This window comes from Crocodylus porosus, unplaced genomic scaffold, assembly GCF_001723895.1.
Source record: "Crocodylus porosus isolate Cpor-Errol unplaced genomic scaffold, CroPor_comp1, whole genome shotgun sequence".
Taxonomy (NCBI): domain Eukaryota; kingdom Metazoa; phylum Chordata; order Crocodylia; family Crocodylidae; genus Crocodylus; species Crocodylus porosus.
In genome coordinates this window covers 58,627,821-58,648,994 of record NW_017728949.1, presented here as the reverse complement: position 1 = coordinate 58,648,994, position 21,174 = coordinate 58,627,821, and the positions used below count along the sequence as shown (strand labels likewise).

Sequence of the window (21,174 nt, the reverse complement as noted above, 5' to 3'; positions counted from 1 at the left end):
GGGTTTTAAAAGCGCAAACACAAGATGGTTATTTTAAAGTTAAATGACACAGTCTAGATAGATTGCTTAATGTAAGTGAAGTTACATTTATGCCATTGGATGAGTGATACTTTTGAAATAATACAGAATATCTGTTATCTTGAAAAATGATGATGATGTTATCTTGGGTGGTTATCTGTCTATCTATAGATATATCTATAGATAGATATATATACACACACACACACGCACACACACACACGGATTCATTCTTATATATGAGGAGTATATACGTATATGTACCTATTCCTCATATAGAAGAATGAATCCTTTATTTAATATATTAATGAACGTGTTTAAGAAGAATGTGTAATCATTGTGAAATTCATCCCGGTTGCAAAAGTCTTCATAAGCCCATCCTCAGCATTTAAGCCCCTTGTTAAGGATTTCCTAGATTCGTGGATTATAAAGCTTAGAAGAGACCATTGTGATCCTCTGCTTTGACCGCCTGTGCGACCCAGGCCCACAGAGCTTCCCTGAATTCATTCCTGTTTGCACGAGGGTATTTTTTTTCTTAGAAGTTTCTCTCTTAGTGTCCCAGAAATGGAAAATGCACCACAAAATGTAAGGGTTAATTGCTCTTCTTGCTGCAAGTTGCACCTCATTTCAACTCTCAACTGGGCTGTCTTTTTTATTGTTATTTTCCAGTCACTGGGTCTTTCTTGTTAGATATTGTTATATCTTTTGTCTGCCCGACTGAAGATCCATCTGTTACCAAACTTCTGTTTCCCACATAGGTACTTCAGGACTGTGATCAAGTCGTCTCTTAAATGTCTCTTGGTTAAAGTGATCAGCTGGAGGCGGTTTTGGAGATGCTCACTCTATACATGTGTTTTCCAATCTTTTAATAATCCTCTCCTGAACCCCCTCCAGTTTAGTGACATCTTTTTGGAGGTCTGGACAAGTGCTCCAGTAGCAGCCATCCCAGTGCCTAATACACACGTCCTACAACCCCCTGGCTCCTATAATAGTCCCATCTTTATATATTCCCAGGACTGTTGCGCCTTTTAGCTACAATTTTGTACTGGGTCCTTATGTTCAGATGATCGTGTGTCACAGGGGTGGGCAATTATTTGTGTTGATGGGCCATTTAATGAGTTTTGGTGACCCAGTGAGGGCCACCAGCAGCCCTGACCCGAGGTGCCAGCCGTGTTTGGGCAGCTGCGGACATGGCCAGCAGTGCTGGGTCAGGACTCGGCCTGGGGAGGGCGAGGCTGCTACAGCTGCGGGCAGCTTCGTGCTTCCGTGTCCGCGCGGGTGGCAGCCCTGGCCCCGAGAGAGGGAGCGCGTTGGAAGCTGCCCTGGCCTCTCGGCCTCACACGGACCAGATCCAGTCAGTTGGCGGCTCAGATCTGGCCCATGGGTCTTGCTTTGCCCACCCCTGATGTGTCATGATCCCAAATACTTTTCAGACTTGTTGCTTCCCTGGGTAGTTTCGCATCTTCTCAGTGTCGCCCTTGGGTGTATCGAAGTGCACGTTACCTACTTGCCTGGTGTATCGAGCGATCTGTATCGCTCTTGCATTATGCCCGACCAGTCCTCGTATTACGTACAAGCCCCCTTCATCTTTGGGTCGTCTTCAGACTCTATCATCAGTGATTTTATGTTTCCTTTCAACTCGTCGATAAAAATGTTCAATAGCGTAGGGGCCACTAGAAACACACTTCCTGCACTATGCTTCCCTGTTCACAGTTACCGGGTCACACTACTCAGTTAGCCAGTAGTTAATTCTTTTAATGTCCTCTTGATTTTGTATTATTCTTGTTCATTAAACAGATTGCCTTGGGGTACCAGGTCAGATGCCTTGCAGAGTATTCAGTATTCCCTTATGGACCGAGCTTGTGATCTCATGAAAAAATGTTGTTTGACAAAGCTTCTCTTCCAGAAACCCCTGCTGACTGGCATTAATTATGTTATATTCCTTTAATTCTTTATTAATCAAATCTCGTATCCCGTTCATTTTGCTCGAGTGTCATGGTTGTAATTACATGGATCGTCTTATTTATCCTTTTTAAACATTATATTTTAAGCATTAACTGCCTTCCAGTCCTCTGGATCTTCTTCCATTTTCCAGGACTTATTAAATATTAACACTAATAAGCCAGAGAGCTCCTTGGCCAGTTCTTCTAAACTCTTGGATGCAGGTTATCTGGAGCTGCTGGCTGTTCAAAAACAGTGTTAGCAGCTGCTGCTTACCATCGTCCTTATTTCTGGTTGAAGTGGGTGGTATATCATTGGTGTACTATGATGTGTCTATATTATAATCTGTTTTTCCCAAATACAGAACAGAAGCATTTAATGAGCACTTCTGCCTTTCTTGGCATTAGTGCTGATGGCTCCTCCTCGTCCATCTTATTTGGACCAATGCCATTTTTTAGGATTCCTTTCATCCCCAAAAGTATTTGGGGAAAAAAAAAATCCTCCTTCTTGTCAGTGGCAGTATTGGCCACAGATTTGCCTTAATAACTCATCTCCTTAATTGCTGACCTCATTTCTGCTGTGCGTTAATTATCATGAGTTTCCACTTTCTTTCAAGGGTCTTGTGCACCTAGCCTGCACAATGGGAGGAGGTGAACCTACTCAGTCCTCCCATAGTCATTAAAGTACTTGAGGTTATTTCTCCTTCCACCTGCCCTTACCGTGAAATACGTGTGCTTGAGTGCTGGGCTGAATCAGGTGGACTTCAGCGGTTTGCCGAGTTGGGAACATAGCAAGTAAAGCGTGCCCGGAGCTGCTCTATGATCTCGGTGGCTCCAGCACAACTGTAGGCAGCACGGTACGTGCCCACCCCGGGTGGGATGGAAGTGCCTTGGATCGCTCAGCAGTGATTTTTCTTGCTGAACAAAGGTAGCGCTGCTCCGGGTTCACACTCGGCCTCCATCGAGAAAGAGGTTGGAGTAATGTGGGACCCAAGACCTCATCATTTAGATTTGGGGAAGAAACAGCTTAGGAGCTGAGCTGGTTTTCTTTATATGAACTGCCTGCTATGCACACAGGTTAAAAACAGACAACTGATCTATCCCGGGACAAAGACTTTTTATCTTGGGATCCTACAAGCTCATTGTCCTACTTTAAGTACTTGTGAAGGATCCAGGTGAACTTTGCCTCTTTCCCCCGCCCCACCAGTCCAGGCTAATTCAGGTTGCATATGCCAGTGATTGTCCTTGTTTCCATAGGAGTCGCACAGATAATCAACCTGGTCTTCTGTTTTCAGTCTGTGACCACTCATTTCCACCTCTCGGCTTCTGAGTCTGTCTACATGGGGCCTCTCAGGCATAGAGACCTGAATTATTTTTTTCAAGTGGATTAAACTGAATTAAAGCCCTGCATAAATGCACATTCAGAATTAGTGACCTTCATTAAGATTAGTTTTAAATGGTTTTCAGTGAACTATACTGAATTTAATTACAGCTACTTTAATTCTGAATGCATATCCGCACTGGGGTGCTTGTGTGTTTTAACTACTGAAGTTGAAATTCCCACCTTTTGTTAAATTTGGGTACATTTTTCTAAGCAAACAAGCCTTAATCTTCATGCAAAGAAAAAAAAAGAGGATTTAAGGCTATTGCAGTCACAACTCAGCGCAGCAGGTGAGTGTCTTCTGATGATCCAGAGAACAGTCTGGGCACCCTGGCGTGGTCCTTCCCCACGTGCCCTGCTGCTCCTCACTTTGGCTGCACAAACACCACCTCTGAGCAGGAAAACGTAATTCCCTCTCCCAGGACCTTTTCATCTCTTAGTTTACAAACTACTGCCTCAATTCTCAGTTACCTTTAATACCTACTTACTCCTGTCTGGTATAGTCATGGAGACATAAAATGGGGGTCCGGACTTGAGACCACTACTATGTTTTCAGTTACTAACCTGGACCTGAGCCTTCAAATGCAGGGCAATATCTGTGTTGTCCACTTCAAGTTCCCTGAGCCTCCTAGCACTTTGAACTTGCAGGACAGGCAGGGATGGGTAATAGGCTTTGATTATAGCTGCTGTGCTTAACCTTCCAGTAACTTCAGTAAAGTCTTGCTGCGATGAGAACAGGCAGAGCTCGGTTGTCTCCAGTGTTCCTGTAGAAACCAGGGAGAGGTACCCAAAATGGGTATGCTGGCTGGGAGACGTTTACTCTCTCCAGAGTAATGGCTGAATATGCTTTTTCCACAGATAAAAATTTTGACGATGAAGACTCTGTGGATGGGAACCGACCTTCCTCGGCCAGCTCCTCTACATCTTCAAAGGCCCCTTCAAACTCCCGCAGGGTTGGGATGGGGACTGCCCGCAGGCTTGGGTCTGCAGCTCTGGGCTCAAAGTCCACAGGTAAGGCAGTAACATGAAATTCAAAGGCCCTTCAGCAGAGCCTAGGGGCAGTGAAGTCTCCCTTCAGCTTTCTTTCAAGGACTTAATTGCTGCACAATCCTTTATCAGCCTTTTGAATAGCAGCAAATTGTTCCCTCTGAGAACGTGAGACTTGTGCACCCACTGACAACAAAAGGCATATTCTGGTAGAGTGGATCTGCAAATTATGACCACAGTTGTGTCCTTTTTTTGTCTGTGAAGGCCGGTGTGTTGTACTGCTGCATGGGCAGGCTGCTGAGATCCACACCTTTCTCACATCTGCACTTCTATAGCTGAAGTTATGCAAGGCATTTTATTTAATAAAACCACAGGTTTATGCAGGTTAAAACAGTACATTGGTTTTCTAACACCTCTGACTATTGACCTCCAAGTTTTCACACTAATAAACAAAGGTAAAGAGAAATAATAACCAACTTTGATGAAATTTGTAAATAAACTGAACTGGAAATTTTTCTGAGTCCCATCTTGAGCAAGCTGCTCCCTCCTTCTGAGTCACGTTCAGAAGGCCCATACGTTCATCAATTATGGATAGGTCTAAGTCCGTTAAAAGAAAAACTCCTTTACAGCTTAAGTAAATATGCTGTCTCATCTTGTCAGGCTGCATCCCTAAACTGAACAGCTGCCTTAATGACTTCCTTCATGTGCCCTTTTGTGGTTGGGAGTTGAAGGATGCCATGTATAGTCAGCATCTGGCTTTGAATTTCCTTGCGTTTGTTTTTTCCATCTCATTTAAACCCTTTTACATAGGTTTGGAGTAGACCTGAATTCTTCCCTGTTCAAGTGCTCCCATAACTGATGGTTTTCTTATATGGTGCAACTGTTGTTGATGGGAAGGGTAAAAAAGGCTTTTTAATTTATCTGTCTGTCAGCGGCCAAAGAGGGAGCTGGTGCGGTCGATGAGGAGGATTTTATTAAAGCATTTGATGACGTCCCAATGGTGCAGGTGAGTAGAAATGAATTGTGAAACGTTCAGCCTTTCGAAACGGGTAGTAAAATGTTCTTGTCTCTGGAGACGAGCCCTTCTTAGGAGGTAGGCCATGGAGAAAAGATATTTGCAAATTCCAAGGAAGTGGAGAATCGGAGTGCTTTCTGAGACACAGGAAGGCAAGCTCCAAATGGGTGAAGCTGCAGAGAAGACTTGTAGCCAGAGGGTGCATCTACATGTGCACCTTAAAGTACAGTAGCCTATTTTACTGCACATTAAAGCGTCACATAAAAAATGGGCAATTATGCTAATGTGCAGTAAAACAGGCTACTGCACATTAGCCTCACTTAAAAAACATGCACTTTTGGTACTGTGCATTAGGGCAGCCTAATGTGCATTTGTTTAGTACCTCACATTGGAGGTACTATATTTAATGCGCACTAGGAAAAGTGCATTAATGCACATGTAGACGTGCCCAGAGGGGAGCCATTTTGTGGGGAGCCTGAGGGGCAGAGACCAACAGAGCAAACATGCTGGAAAGTGAAGAGGTGAGAACTGTGATGTTGACTGGAACGAGGATAAGAATCAGAGTAGACTGGAAGGGATCTCAAGAGGTTGCTTAAACCCTCCCCCTGTCCCAGGGCAGGATCTACTTTACCTAAATCATCCTGGCAGAGGTTGTCTATCCTGTTCTTAAGTAGGCCTGATGGTGCTGGAGATCTCACAGCTTCCCTAGGCAGCCTTTTCCAGTATCAACTACTCTTCCAGTTGATGGTTTCCCTAATGTCTAATCTAAATCTGCCTTTCTGCAATTTAAGCTAATTAATGGCCATAGGGATGAGATTATAACCTTCCTCTTTGCACTGACCTTTTACATATAGGAAGACTTAAAATGTCTCTCTTCACTTGCATCTCCTCTGAACTAAACTAATCCGGTTCTTCCAATTTTTTCCTCATAGATTATGCATGTTCAACCTCTGATCATTTTTGTTGTTATCTTTCTCTGGATTCTGCACGCACCGCACTTTGCAGGGCAGGGGGTTTTCTTGACCCCTGGGAGATCCCGGGGTCAAAAAAACTCATGGCAGAAATAAGCAGGGCAATGCACGTGGCGGCAGCACGTGCCACCCAAGACCGGAGCCTGGCCGACTGGAGCTGCACTCTGACTGCAGGCCAAGCTCCCTGCTGCAGAAGCACCAAGGCTGCAGCTCCCCAAGGCCCCCAGGACTCCAGGTGAGGCAGGTGGGGCCAGCACGGTTGCTGGCCTCAGCCTCCCCTTCCCCACCTGGGGTAACCTCCCTTGTGCTGGAGCATGCATGGCATGGGCGTTCCCTAGGGACGCGTAGCAGTGGCACAAGGTGTGCCGGTGCTACGTGTCCCTGGGGGAAGACATGTTCCTGCTTGCGGGGACGTGGCCTCCTTGGCTAATAGACTGTTTGGAGCAAAACCTGCCCTTCAAGCACTAAACAGGTCTTCCTTGGCCCAGTTACTCATGCAACGAATGATTTGGCTTAGGCAGCAGGGTGTTCTCGCACTTCCTGGGCACAACTTCTGCATCAGATGCTGTTTATTTGCCTTGCTGTCTCTGTTGGTGTTTGTTCGTGGCACTCTAGAGGAGCGCACTCCACACGAAGTTTGCTCCAGAAATAAATGTTGACCTCCTTTAAACTGTCAAGCTGCATCATAGTCAAACCAAGCAAAGAAAACCCCAACACTTTATGCATCCTGTGCAATTACTTGGATTGTCTTCATTTTTATTGAATCTCATAGACAAGAGGAAAGGACCTCAAAATGCCTTAGTCCAGCCCTCTGCCCCAAGGCAGGATCAGCTAACCCCAAACCACTCCTGACAGTAATTGTGCAATGTGTGCAAGTCCCTGGGGTCTTCAGAGCCAGATATTCTGGGTGTTGGCCTTGCAAAGTGCATCTCAGCACTCGGGGACAAAGGAATTGGCATTTAGATGAGAAATCCCTTCGTTCGCTTTGGGAAGCATTTCCTGTATCTTGATGATATTTTTTTTTTTCAATTTGCAGATTTATTCCAGCCGAGACCTTGAAGAATCCATAAACAAAATTAGAGAGATATTATCTGATGATAAGCATGACTGGGAACAGAGAGTGGCTGCTGTAAGCATGGGACCTAGAGTTGAAATGTTTTAACCTGTGGGTTTCGTAGGTAAAATTCAACCCTGAGCAGAGGCCCTGTAGAAAGTCTGTGTACTACATCGAATAAGGCAGACGTGTCATTTAAGTGACTTGATGCTGTCTCTCTGCTTGGGTGGATATTACCCTGTGGCAGCGGTGGGCAAAATGCAGCCCGCAGGTCGAATGTAGCCCACCAGGCCATTTTATCTGGCCTGTGGGGCCCCTAAAAATTTAGCAAATTAATATTTATCTGCCCCTGGCTGCCTGTCATGCAGCCCTCGATGGCTTGCCAAAACTCAGGAGGCGTCCCTCTGCCTGAAATAATTACCCACCCCTGCACTATGGGTAACCTCTTTCATTAGGGGAGCCATGAAGTCTTGGGTTTAGAAGAAGTTGCTTATCATGAGCAAACCATACAGCATGAGATGCCTGCTCCGAATTTTCCAAAGCAGATACAACTAGAAAGTCGCTTTCAGGCTTCAGAATCACATTTTCAAAAGTGAATTGAAAAATTGCAATGAATTTCCTTGCTGCCTTTCAGCCGGGTGGACGGCTGCAGGCCAAAGGAGCTGTTCTCCAGTGCTGGACACTGCTTTGCACTTCTGTATGCAGGATGTAAGCTAGTTAGTAACATTTTGCACCCACATTTGCACAGGCAGATAAGCCTGTGAGAGAAGCAAAGTGGTGGGAAATAGGGCTTGTTATGTGTATGGCATGTTTGAATCTTTATATACAGATGAGCACAATATGTCACTAATGTAAAGCAGAATAAGGTCTTCTCTGTTCTGTAGATTTCAATGGGGACATTTACTCCAGGTGTAGACAAGATTTGACTTTAACCAAGTCAGTGGAGATGTTCCCTATTTGCATTAGTATAGGTCAGTTCAGGGTCTGAGCCCGGGCTCTTAAATTCAGACCATCCTTTTAGCTCTGGAAGGATTGCAGCATCTGAATGCATACCTTGCAGTCTAATGCCTCGAGATATTCTTCCCTTTGCACGTTGTTAATAGGAGGGTATAAAAGAGAACAAAGGAACAACTGCTCTGGCTTAAACATCCCAATAACTTCCACGATGGGATTGTAATAAAAATTAAGGTATTGTTCGTCAGCACTTTTTATCACTAGTCAAATTGTAAATGATGCTTTTGGGTTTCCTGTTGCAGTCCTGTAGCAAGTTGCCATTTTTACCGTTATTCAGGATATTGGTCCCTAAAGTATGAACTGACATGAAATTGGGTGGCTTGTGTTAAGAATTGTATTCCTCAGTGCATTTGTATTTGGATGGGCAAGGTTTTTTTGTGATATATTTTACTGGACCGACTCTGTATTGGGAGAGCTGTTGGACAAGCTTTTGGGCAGCAGGTGCCCTTTGTCGGATACTTTTATGGGGAAGCTGCAAGTGAATACAGCTGTGAATGTGGCTTTTTCTCTTTAGCAGATGTTGGTGCACCTTGTTCTGTCAGTGTGTTAAATCTTTAAATGTCATGTTGCCCACAGTTGAAAAAGATCCGATCCTTACTATTAGCTGGAGCTGCTGAATATGACAACTTCTTCCAACACCTGCGCCTGCTGGATGGAGCATTTAAATTGTCCGCTAAAGATCTGCGCTCTCAGGTAGTGCGAGAGGCTTGTATCACGTTGGGGTAAGGACTATGAAGCTCCACGTTTTAAACTCTGTTGTAGCATTATTTAGATGAAAGGCAGACCCTGTTTGTTATGGTATTTGGCCCTGTTGTGAGTCTCTACCCTTTGGACAGCCAAAGGGTATAGACAGATGAAACAATTGCACTAATACCCAAGGATATGGATTTACACTGATACTGATCTATGCACATTCGACTGGTCTTTTGGCCAAACTTCATGGAAACCAGGCTTATGCAGGTGGTTCTCCATGGTTGTATATCCTGTGTCAATGGGTTTTAACGGTGGGGTGTTGGACATATTAAGTGGACAGACACTGAATTTAATTTTTGCAACTCAGATCAGTCTATCGTTTGTCCTACATGGGTATCACATATTTTTCTTTTTCATAATGAAACATTTGAATAATGACCCAAAGTGCTTGAGATCCAGGCATACTTTCAGTGCATTGGTTCAAAACCAAAACCACCCCTTTGGGATGAGTTATGGATTTCTGTGACCAGGCAGAGACAAATTGAGCTCTGGTCTGACCTTGGAGGAGATGAGCACCCACCGTCCCATTGACTTTCTTCAGAACCGAGGGCTCAGCACCAGGCAGGCTCGAGAAGTCGGAAGGCTCCAGGCTACGTGCCATTCAGTGAGCCCCATGTTAAAAAAATAAAATAAAATAAAGTTTCCTGGTATTTGAATCACATCCTTTTAATGGCTTTCCAGTGTCAGTTTTGATAGAGTAGGATAGAGTCAGATTTAAAACACAAGAAATGCAATAAATATATCTGATCTCAGTCCCTAGCCAGAACTGTCCCAGTACCTAGACCCTGTGATAATCACTACTTCAAAAACATCTGAATGGTGCCTTTCTCGCTACTAGGGATCATTTTCTGAATTGGGAAAGCCAATAAGCATTGGTATAAGCCTACTTAGACATGGGCATAAGTACTTTACTGACTAGTGATACTGCATAGTGATGCTTTTCTGGATTAGAGCCAGAGTCATAGTCTGTGCTGACTTGTAAAAACCAGCTTGAAAGCACATTCTTTGTAATCTAATGGCGAGATCCTGACTTCAGTGAAGGCAGGGACAAAGCTCAATTTGATTTCATCCAGGCTGTTTTTTCACACACTCAGTCTCTGTTATATTCTGAAGTGAAGGAGACTGATTTAGCAGCTACAGGCTTGGTGGCTACAGTACAGTTCTGTTCTGCCTTATGTGCCATCTGCACCAGCGAGGTTACAGAGAGAGCAGACCGTGATCATGGTGAGGGGCTGAGGAATCAGACTCATGGAAGTCAATTGAATGCTGTTCCCATTGAAAAAACATACATCTCATGTAAATCGGTGTCTTCATTAGGGCTGGGCAAACTGCTGGAGCTTTGATTTCAGGAAATACATGAATATTTTGATCTTTCTGACTGCAAAACAAGAGCAAAAATCTTGCAAGCACAGAGAAATTTCCTACCTATCTTGGTTTATGCTAAACCCGGAAAGGTCAATAGAATAACACTTCATATGATATTTCACACTTGCCCTTTTGCTGTGATAGCTGTATCCACTGGGCAAGGAGGCATGTAAAACTGAGAAATATAAAGTGTATTCCCTTTGGGTTCAGCCTGAGTTTGAGGTGAGTTCAGGTTAGTTTTTATTTTCCAGGGGTTGGCTTTCCCATCACTGGTAATCCGCATGTTGTGTGCAGCCATGCAGTGGTTTTTGCAGACAGGGCACTAGGGCATTTTTAATTGTAGGTTATGGAATTTGCAAATGTCAAGACAAGGCAGCATGTTTCAGTGAAACCCAAATCTGAACCTGACGAGTGCTAAAAAAACCCAAATAGTTCATCAGAATCCCATAGTGCATGTTTGCCAATGCCAGTAATGTGGCAGACTTCCAGCTACTGAATGTATTGCTTGTTAAAATTTAGATGAAGACAAAGTACTTTATTGGATTGAGATGGAAGCAGGAAAGAGATTATGACACCTTTTTTTTTATTTTATTTTTTTTTTATCCCTTGCTGCAATCAGAGGGGACTGCAAAGACTTGAAATAGCCAATGTTAGGTATTGTAGCTTAGTCCAAAAAGTGCTTACCAGCATTACTTCATTGTTTTTCAGACATTTGTCATCGATTTTGGGAAACAAGTTTGACCACGGGGCAGAAGCCATTATGCCAACCATCTTTAATCTAATTCCCAACAGTGCCAAAGTAATGGCCACTTCTGGTGTTGTAGCTGTTAGATTAATCATCAGAGTAAGTATATATTAAAAAAAAGCAACACTTGATCACTATTTGATACTTGGGGCCTTTCTCTGAGCAGATCTGAATATTGGAGAGAACGTGAAGATTTCCAGAGGGAATAGATCAAGGACCTAAACAGAGCACAACTTGGCCGCCTTCCTCAGTACTGGATGCTGTATCCACCATGAGATGTGACTTTCCTTTTGCCAATCACACTGTCAGATTTTTAGAAAGCTATTGAAAGACATGGTTTAAGAGGGGAGAGTGGGCGATATAGGAGGAGTGAGAAGTTTCCCACTGTCATGGGAGGTGGCTCCATTTTTGTGGTTCTTGGAGTTGGAGTCCAACAGCTGCCTCCTGGCCTGTCCAGGGGAAACTGTCGGACCATCTCGGAAGAGAGCACTTGACTGGCAGTCGAGCGATAGGCATGCCACTAACTGTAGGCAGTATTTAGTGTTTTGGTGGCGATTAGCTAGCTACCTCACTTTGAACCTTGCTTATAACAGTTTTTGGTCATAAAGACCTTGTTGCTCTGGTTCAGGTTGCAGCACAATGCTTTCCTATACATCCTAAGTGCTAAATCCAGAAAAAGAAGTAATTCTTACATTTCCTTTAAGTAAGACAAGACCTCGATCTAGTGACTCTTATAGGAGATAAATGCTGCAAGTCTGTAAGTGAAGGCTCCAAGTCACAAGCTACTGGATTGCTCTAGATTCCAGACACACTGCAAGACCTAAGCCTATTAGTCACAGATAAGTCTTGGGTTTCTGCTGTTCAATCGCCTTCTGTCTGTCCTTGATTTAAAAAGCCAATACTCTAATTCTTTTTACAATGCTCATTTCTCTGGCATGAAGTGGGCTGTCATTACAACGCAGCACTCAGACTCAGGACTTTACCACAGCCTGAATGCATGATACTTGGCAGCTGTCTTGCATTCCAGCCTTACACCCATTGAAATCCAGTGCCAGCACGCCCAGTAACTTCAGTGAGGCATGACCAGGCCCCTCACCGTTGTGTCCCGTGATATTAGTATCCCGTTAGCATCCCCCCTGGGGATACTTGCACCGACCCAGGCTACAGGCAGCTTGTGAAGCTTGAGATCTTTGAGCAAGGAGGATGTGCGCTGTGGCAGTGAGCAGTATTATGAAAGCCTGCTCTCTGCAGAAGTAAAGCACTTCTGTCTTTGAAAAGTTTAAGTAATGGTTCCCTGAAATTAGTTTTAACCCTCTCAGGCTGGCCTCCCCTCCCCCCCCATGCATGCCGTCTCTTTAAGTGGTGCATGGTTTTTGTCTGAAGACGTTAATCAACCGGGGGGGGGGGAATTCTGCAGTGACGCAGCTGGCACGCTTGGAGGGCCTGGCAAGCCCAGCTGCTGGAGATTTGTGTCCGTTGATGAATCTGGGTCTCTAGCAGCACAGCAACCCTGGCGGCTATCGGACCCAGTGGAGCCTGTTACAAGAAGCAAAAGCAAAGGCTGCATTTCCAAGGCTTTATTAGCAATAGCCCTTATTTGTGGGGTTGTATTTTGGAAGAAAAAAATGAGCCAAGCCAAATGTTTGCATGTGACTACAAGAAATGAGCTTTCTTCCCACAGGTACCGAGTTTCAAATGCTTTCTCTGATTTTTCTTGTTTTAGCATACACACATCCCTCGGCTAATACCCATCATCACCAGCAACTGTACCTCTAAGTCCGTAGCAGTTAGAAGGTGAGCATTCAGTTTGACCTTTCTCCCTTGTTTGTCTATGACTTGGTTCACTTATCAAAAGTGCTAGGAGGAGGAGGTAGGGTGACACTACCTACCATACCCCCCAAATCCAGGAGATATGCACACATTCCATAACGTGCATGAATGTGCCAAATCCCATAGGTGGCTTTGGAGATTTGGGGACAAAAGGGTGGTTGTAAAATTTTTGGTGCCATAGGGACAGGAATCTCTCTTTCTGTTCCTCACAAAGAAAAATGGTCTTTAAATAAAAGTTAGCTTAGTTAATCTTTATGCGTGCTTAGATATTGCTTATATTTTGATCAGATTAGTTTGGCTGTCTTCTCAGGCATGAGCCGCGTTTCTGTTCTCTGCCGTGAACCCCTGTGGTGGTGGCATGTCCCCTTCAGAGCAGAGTACAGCTGTCGCATTCCCTGTATGCACTGACCTGTTTCATGCTGGAAGTTAGATTATGTGGTCTTTTCTGGCCTTAATATCTGACTGTTGCCCTGCCACCAGCTTTTTGGAAGACCTTTGTTAGATCAGTCCTTTAGATTGGTCCTGTGTAATGCTATTGGGTATCTGTGTGGCCACCTAATTACAGCCCTTTCACAGACTTTAAGCAAGTCACTTTGTGCCTCAGTTTCTAAGTATGAAGAAAGGAGGTGAGAATAATGCTTTCTTCACAGGCTTATTACAAAGCTTCATATTTGTACAGAACTAACAAATGCAAACTCATACGAGCTTTGATGGACTTTGTCTCAATTCCATTTTTGAGAGACTGAAAACACAAAAAGCATCAAGAACTATATTCTACTGCTATAATGCCATACACCACCTTTATGCAACTGCAGTTGCAGACCTTTATAATGGTGGATGCCAATACTCTTTCAGTGTAAAAGTTATTTATAGAAAGGGCAGTATTTCTCCTAACGGCTCTTTGTTGAACTCTGGCGTCCCACAATGGGCCCATAGTGATGGATGACTGGTGCGTGGTAGCAGGTGCAGTCAAGTCAGTGTGCCTCTTTTTTATAATCTGAAATAACGCTGACTATTTCTCCTCTCTCTTTCAGGCGTTGCTTTGAATTTTTAGACTTGCTGTTGCAAGAATGGCAAACACACTCCCTAGAAAGGTACGATCCGAGTACACAAGCTTCCCTTCCAGATAAATGATCTTCCCCACAGCAAAGTGAGGGTGTAGAGCACCCTACCTGGAGCACAACAGGAGTTTTTTAATAAAATTCATCAGAAAATGTTAATTTATTGAAAACGAAAGCATTGACAAGAATGGTTACTGCTTTTCACAAAAATATTATGAGTGGCTCCACTCACGCCAGACTTTTTTAGCCAAAAGCCCATGGTTTAGGGTATATATGCAGAATGTGGAAGGGGAGGTTCACATTTAAGCCTCTGCTCTGTCTAATTCAGACTCAAAGTTTAGCCTTACCATCCTGGGTATGTGCCCAGCCATTGGGGCTTGGCTCATGCTGTGGTCAGGTGCCTCATGGCACAACAGTCTTCCTTTCTGGTTTTTCACAATCAGAGTTCTTAGTTTCATTCCAGCACAGAAATGAGAAAAACAAAGGGAGTCATAAAAACACACTGAGGTCTCCTTGACAGCTGAACTTTTGGTGTGGGCTCCAGAGCTACTGACCCCACATCCTGAAAGTAATGCTACTAAAGTAAAGAGACGGCTTGTTCATGGAGAAGATGGTTGCCCAGTTCTGAAGAGGTGCCCCTCTCCAGGCTTATCGCAGACAGCCCCTGTGGTATTTGCCACTTGTCTTTATTAAAGAGGAGAGATATTGGGGTAGAAAGAAGGGGCATTTTAGACATTTCAGTTCTTTTCTTCAGGGAAGTAGCTGCAACACAAAGGTGGTTATTGTTTGTTGAAACGACTGTAGGATAATACTGTTCCAAAGTGGCTGGTTTTCCCTCTACTGACCTACGCAGGAAAGCACCAGATTGTTCCAGCCTCTACACACAGCTGTCTCAAGAGGGGAAGCACTAGAGTACATTTTCCTTCCCTTCCCTGCCCCTGTAGGTTTCTAGCTTAATCACTGAAATTTGCAGGAGGGGATGTATTTTCTGCCCGTGCCTTCCCCCGACTGTAGAGAATATGCTCCCTGGCAATCACTGGGCGATGTCCATGAGAAGTGGGAGAGAGGGCAGGCTCATGGGCCCATTCCCCTTTCCCACTGGCTGGGGAAGCTGGACAGATGCAGAGACTGGAACATGCTGTTGCCTCTTTAAAGATGCCAGACAGCCTCACTGGGATTATGGAGCTCTGAAAGTCTGGCACCCAGATGTACAAGTCCTCCGGGGCAGAGAAGTACTGCTTTGCCCCTAGAAACAAAGCATAGTTACTCCCTAAAATTCAGGAGTTTTCCTACCACGTCCTAAAACCAGTGCGGCTAGTTAAGGCTCATCCGCAGCGATAGCGGGTAAGAGAGGAGCCTTTGTACAATGTGTTGTGGCTAGTCAGACTAATCATCTGTGGAGAACAACACAGGTTGTAGGGAGTAAGTGACTCCAACTTCATTAGCTCCAAAATAATGCCCAAAGCTAATTTTAAAGGTTGGGATGATTTTTGCATCCCTGCCACTTTCGTGCTAATTTAGGAATGACCACGGAAGAATGCTGCTTGCATCTTCAACTCCAACAGGATGGGATGAAACACAGTTGGCACATATGAGTAAATATATCAGCCGGCTGAAGGGGAGGATGCGGGCATGGGGGTGCGGTGAAATGCTGGCTGTGTTCTGAGAGCCACAATCGTCAAGCCCCTTTAGGCTCATCTGTGACCAGCTGACTGATGTTTGCCTCTGCTTTCAGACACATATCTGTGTTAGCTGAAACGATAAAGAAGGGAATCCATGACGCTGACTCCGAAGCAAGGATAGAGGCAAGGAAGTGAGTGGAATTTTTTTTTACTTCGGGTCGTTCAAGAAATGCAGGGTGTTGCGAGATGGTGAACTGCTGCCAGGACACGCACGCAGGGCCTGTCCTGGCTCTGGTGGCTTTAGGGGTTATAAACTATCACAATAATAAAACTGGTGCCATAACTCCTTTAGGCTCTAACAGTCTCCATTTGACACTGTTGCTTAAAATCAGGTGGTCTTGCAACTTTTTGGATTATTCTGCAAGTTAACGTAGGTTCTTAAGAGCGCAGGAGTATCTTGCTAATTTTTATTATCAGCTGCCAATATAATATCTGAAAAAAGTACGTTGTGCTCTCTATACACCAGCTAACCAAGAGGCATCTCTTAAGATTTCTAGCCTGATTCTTCTCTCTCTCTCGCACACCTTTTAGTGGAATTTTTTGTTGGTGTGAAGACTGGAGGCTACAGTTCTTTGTGGATTTTGAAACTAAAGTACCTTTATCACTACACTGCAAGATGTTGTCATTTAGTGTGAAAACTGGGCATGTCTACACAAGACGTTTACTACAGAGTAAACTAAATAGCTCTGCAGTAAATGTCTCGTATCTACATGTGCAGCCCTCTTAGGCTGGAGTAAACGAATTAACTGCAGCAGGGTGGTACTTGCAAATACAAGTACTATCCTGCTGCGGAGGTTTTCACTCCTGGAAAAATTAGCAAGATACGCACGTGTAGATGCTGAAGCAGCTGGCTAGGGCATGAGTGCTTCAATGCAAGGGCTGCCTGCTGGCTAGCCCTGCACTGAAACAACACCCTCATGCCCAAGCCAGCCCCTCTGCAGCACTATTGAGCCAGGTCACAGCATCCCCAGGCTGGTAGGCTGACACCCCACCCCCCCGCATTCCCCTGCCAGCTGGGGCTGCAATTCCCTGGCTCAATGTGCTTCAGTCTTGGGTGTACATGTAGATGCAGTGCCTGGGAGCAATAGACTCTGGTGCAATAAGTGCCGGAGTTTGTTTTGCTTAATCACACGTGTAGATGCACCTACTGTGTGCCAAATTTAGTACCGTACTGCAGTATCATTTTGTTTTCTCAGCTGCTAAATAATACCTCTTGAATGTATAGCAATTCTCTCTGTCATTAGCATATCCAGACAATGTTTTGTTGAATTTTTAATGTGTACATATACGTGGTCAGTAAACTGAGAATTTGCTCTGAAATCCAGAGAAGATGATTGTAGGTGGGCTTACTGCAGAAGGGAAAATGGTGTCCCAAGGCACGTTTTACATTCCATCAATGTGTTTAAAAGGATTAAAATGATTCATTGCTCCCCTTTGCGCAATGGTGGCTCACCACAAGAAAAGGTATTACATTATTTGGGGAGGGAGTATTATAAAAATACAGTAGATTCCTAGCCCCTATGATGCTACAGCCAGGGCATCTTGATGGATAGCAAGGCCGACTCCAGGAGGCTTTATAGGGTATATCACCGCTCTTATTTTTTAATAATGAAGATGTTGGCAGTATTTAGATTGAAGTTTTTGCATTTTATCACAGTGACACAAAAATGCTAATGACTTCCTCTGCTGTGGAGCAGCTGTCATGCACGAAGAACTCCAAATTAATTTGCACTTAATAGCTTTGTTTTCAGCCTGTCCTTCAGCCTAATTCTGAAAGGTGCCCAGGACCCCAGCTCTTACTGATTGCAACAGAGGTGAAAGATGCTCATCGTTATTCAGGAGACTCTCAGTAATAAACAGGGTTCCCTTGTGCTGAAATGTTCCTCTTATTCAGATGGGCTGCGCTAACCTATGCCAGAGCTTGCCCCAGCTTCTCCAAGTGCTGCCCTATACACCTCACTCTGGTCACAGTGTTGCAGATGTACTGTGGGTGAATGGGCTACTCAGCACCTTGGCTGTGCTTAGTACCTATCGTGTGCCCCCTCCCCCTCCAAACGTGGATGCTAATGGTTGAAGCGTACTGAAGGATCTCTACCTTGCTCAGTCTTTACTGCTTTTGTCTACTTGTAGTCTTCTTCCTAATCTTCTTGGTATGAGCTATGGCAGAATCCTGTCTTGTTCCTGGTCTGTAAGCATGACCCCAAACACTGTCTCACCTTCTTGTTTCCCCATCCCAGCTTCCTGTTTCTGTTCAATTTTGCTCTGTGTGGAAGTGCTTCCCCAAACAGTGTCACCCTGGGTGCTGTGTTTCAGGCTTGTCCCAGCAAAAAATGCATTGTCCATATGATTCATTTGATGAGCCATTGTGGATTGAGACTGTATGAGATACTGTGGCTGTCAAATATTCCTAAGAGTATTCAGTATTGTCCTGGGATGTCATTTGTAGGTGTTACTGGGGCTTCCACAATCACTTCAGCAGAGAAGCAGAACATTTGTTTCATACATTGGAATCCTCCTATCAGAAAGCTCTGCAGTCTCACCTGAAGAACTCGGACAGCATTGTGTCCTTGCCTCAGTCTGACCGCTCCTCTTCCAGTTCCCAAGAGAGTCTCAAGTAAGTCTCTGTGCTTTATTGTTGCCAATTTCGTTTAATCAACTGCAGTTGCTGTCATATGAGGAGCTAGCTTATTGCATGCTCACCATTTCCAGCTTTGATGTTAAGCTTGCACCTCATCTCTTAGCACTATTTGCATCTCCTATTCGGCCTGCTACCAAATGTAGCATGTGAGGTGTCTTATGGGCAAGAGGATGATGATGATGGTGATATTGCTGCTTATATATATTATCATGCACATGCACATATTCTGGGTGAGCTGTTTGAGGCCGTTTGGTGATGTTTGCCAGGCATTCAAGGCGTTAAATAGGAATTAAACAAGGCATTCAAAGCATTAAAAACAGGAATGATTTGAAATGGAGAAGAAAGGCACAGTTCAGCTGTGAGAGTGATGAAGAAGTTGAAATGCATGCAGTGTGGCTCACCATGACTTGAAAAAGTCAGCACTGAGGGGGACTGCACTCAATGGGCACTGCTATATATCTTTTTCAGAAGGGCTGCACTAACATATTCTTGTGTCAGGGTATCAGATCTTGCTCTGGCTTCTCTGAGTGCCAGCATGCTATTGCAGTACCTCCAGACCAGTCCTCACTCCCTTCTGGGGGAGCAACCACCTACTTTTCTTAAGGACCACACAAAAAAATCCAAACACAAGTTTGCCTAATATAATCAACGTCATAGTTGGTTTCCATGACTGAGCACATGCTGCTTTTGGCAGCGGTTTAATGACGGACAATGTATTTAGTGAGGTTTCTCTGTTTGCAACTATAAGACGAGGGGCCTTTTCCCCCCATGCTGATGGGGGAGAGGGGACCTTGTCTTGTGTTTCAGTAAATATGGTTATTCTGATTGTTTGTTTTATTTTTAGCTGAAAGTTTTTTATATATAAAATGTGTGTGGGTACACGCACGCATATGGGAACCTTTCTATAATGTTGCCCTTAAAAGAATAGGGAGTTGCTCCCCAAGGAGGGAACAAGCACCAGTCTAGAGGTACTACAATAGCAGGCTGGCACTCAGAAGCTGCGGTATAGGTTAGTGCAACCCATTTGAGTAAGATGCATAGTAGAGCCCATTAAGTGCAGTCCCCTTCAGTGCTGACTCTTTTTCAAGTCATGGTGAGCCACACTGCATGCCTTTCAACTTCACTCTCACAGCTGAGCTGGGCCTTTCTTTCCCATTTCATATGATTCCTATTTTTCATTCCTGGCAAACATCAACAAGCAGGGCCTCAAACAGTTCACCCAGAATCCGTCTGTCACTCGTTCTCTTTGCCTGTCCTATATAATTAGTGTGGTCTTGCCCTCCATGAGGTGGAGCCAGACCAGGTTGCTGTGTGCCTCATCTGTCCATAATTTCTTGGAGGATCCCAGCCCTTGTGACAAGATCACCCAGTTCCAGTCATAAGTGGGGGCCCAGTTAACACATGGATCCTTTGTGGAATGTATCTGGAGTACACACAAATACTGGATAGTGCTGAGTTGTGATGTCACCATGGCTTGAAATGCTGTTGACTCTGCTGGAGCCCAGTTCAATGAACTATATGGTAAATCATGAGTCTTTTGGCTTTGGGCTAATATCATGTATAGTTTGTACCATATATAAGTAGGTACAAAAGTGCTGCTTAGAAGTGTGTTTATAGAATACCTGTGCTAAAACTTGCGCAGTTTGAAAACGATAATCTGCATCAGTTCTGGATGAACTTAAGGCTATGAATACTTGTAAGGCAAATTACTACAGGTATGTTGATTTCAAGGTAATTTTTTTTTTTTTTAATTTGCCCCTCAGTTCCATGTGCTCAGAGAAAGCAGTGAGGAGGTGGGGAAGGGGCTGAAGGGGAAAGAAGTTGCCGGGGTAGAGGGCAAGGGACCTCTCTGACCCCCCACCTTTTATTTTTCCTGCTGAAGCAGTGGGAGGGGGACAAATTCAAGGCAAATAATTATATTCTATACTTTGAAAATTATAACAAATTTATGCACATTTTCCATATATAGAATCAACTGGTTAGTTGTCTTATGTTCAGGGTCGTCTTATATTTGAATAAACAGTAGTTTTGGCTCCATCAGGAAGTGGCCAGGAGGCTTTCATTCTCAGCGAGACAGTAACGGTCATTTTAAAAGACACTTAGCCTGAAAATTTCTCATGCTTATCCTTAGGGTCGGGGAGTGAACAAGTATTTGTGTGGGTTTGTCTTCTTTCCCTTGCAAGAGCAGAAGCAGCCAAGGAAGATTACACTTATTCAGCTGCAAAATAAATAGCTTTCCTGTTGCATGTTTAGATTTTGGCTGGTTTTAAAGGGACTCAAAGTTTGTTCCACCTTAAAAGTGTTAGAACGATGTGAGGAATATCCTAGTTTATTATTATAAATACACTGGATTATTTTAGGTAACTGGCTGTAAATGCAGAAAAGTGTCTAAAAATGTTGTGGAGAGCTTGTCCAACAGCAATCCTAACTCTCAGTCCAGTATACATGAAAACTTTGCCTCTCTGCACTGAAATATGACAGCACTTTTATAGTCCCTGTTATGAGTGACTCAAATATCCATTTTGCTTCACTGAATTTATTAATACTTTTTTAATTTCTAGCCGCCCGTTATCTGCCAAAAGAAGTCCTACTGGGAGCACTACATCTAGAGGTGAGAGCAGGAACTCAAGGAAATACAGCCAATCATGGCAGGACCTTTGTAATGAAGTATAACAAAAGTTTTGAATATTCCAACATGCAGTTAGTGATTCTGATTGTAA

General features: G+C 44.1%; 1 protein-coding gene across 1 annotated transcript in view; it reads left to right on the top strand.

Annotated features, from left to right (window-relative positions):
* CLASP1 (cytoplasmic linker associated protein 1) overlaps positions 1–21,174 on the top strand; it is a 254,819-nt gene that overhangs the window by 123,441 nt on the left and 110,204 nt on the right. The window contains exons 9-18 of the mRNA XM_019553837.1: positions 4,198–4,350; positions 5,259–5,332; positions 7,349–7,441; positions 8,957–9,102; positions 11,207–11,342; positions 12,967–13,037; positions 14,108–14,167; positions 15,870–15,947; positions 18,263–18,430; positions 21,016–21,065. Of these exons, the coding sequence (XP_019409382.1) occupies positions 4,198–4,350; positions 5,259–5,332; positions 7,349–7,441; positions 8,957–9,102; positions 11,207–11,342; positions 12,967–13,037; positions 14,108–14,167; positions 15,870–15,947; positions 18,263–18,430; positions 21,016–21,065 (1,029 nt within the window). The remainder of the gene's footprint in view (positions 1–4,197; positions 4,351–5,258; positions 5,333–7,348; positions 7,442–8,956; positions 9,103–11,206; positions 11,343–12,966; positions 13,038–14,107; positions 14,168–15,869; positions 15,948–18,262; positions 18,431–21,015; positions 21,066–21,174) is intronic.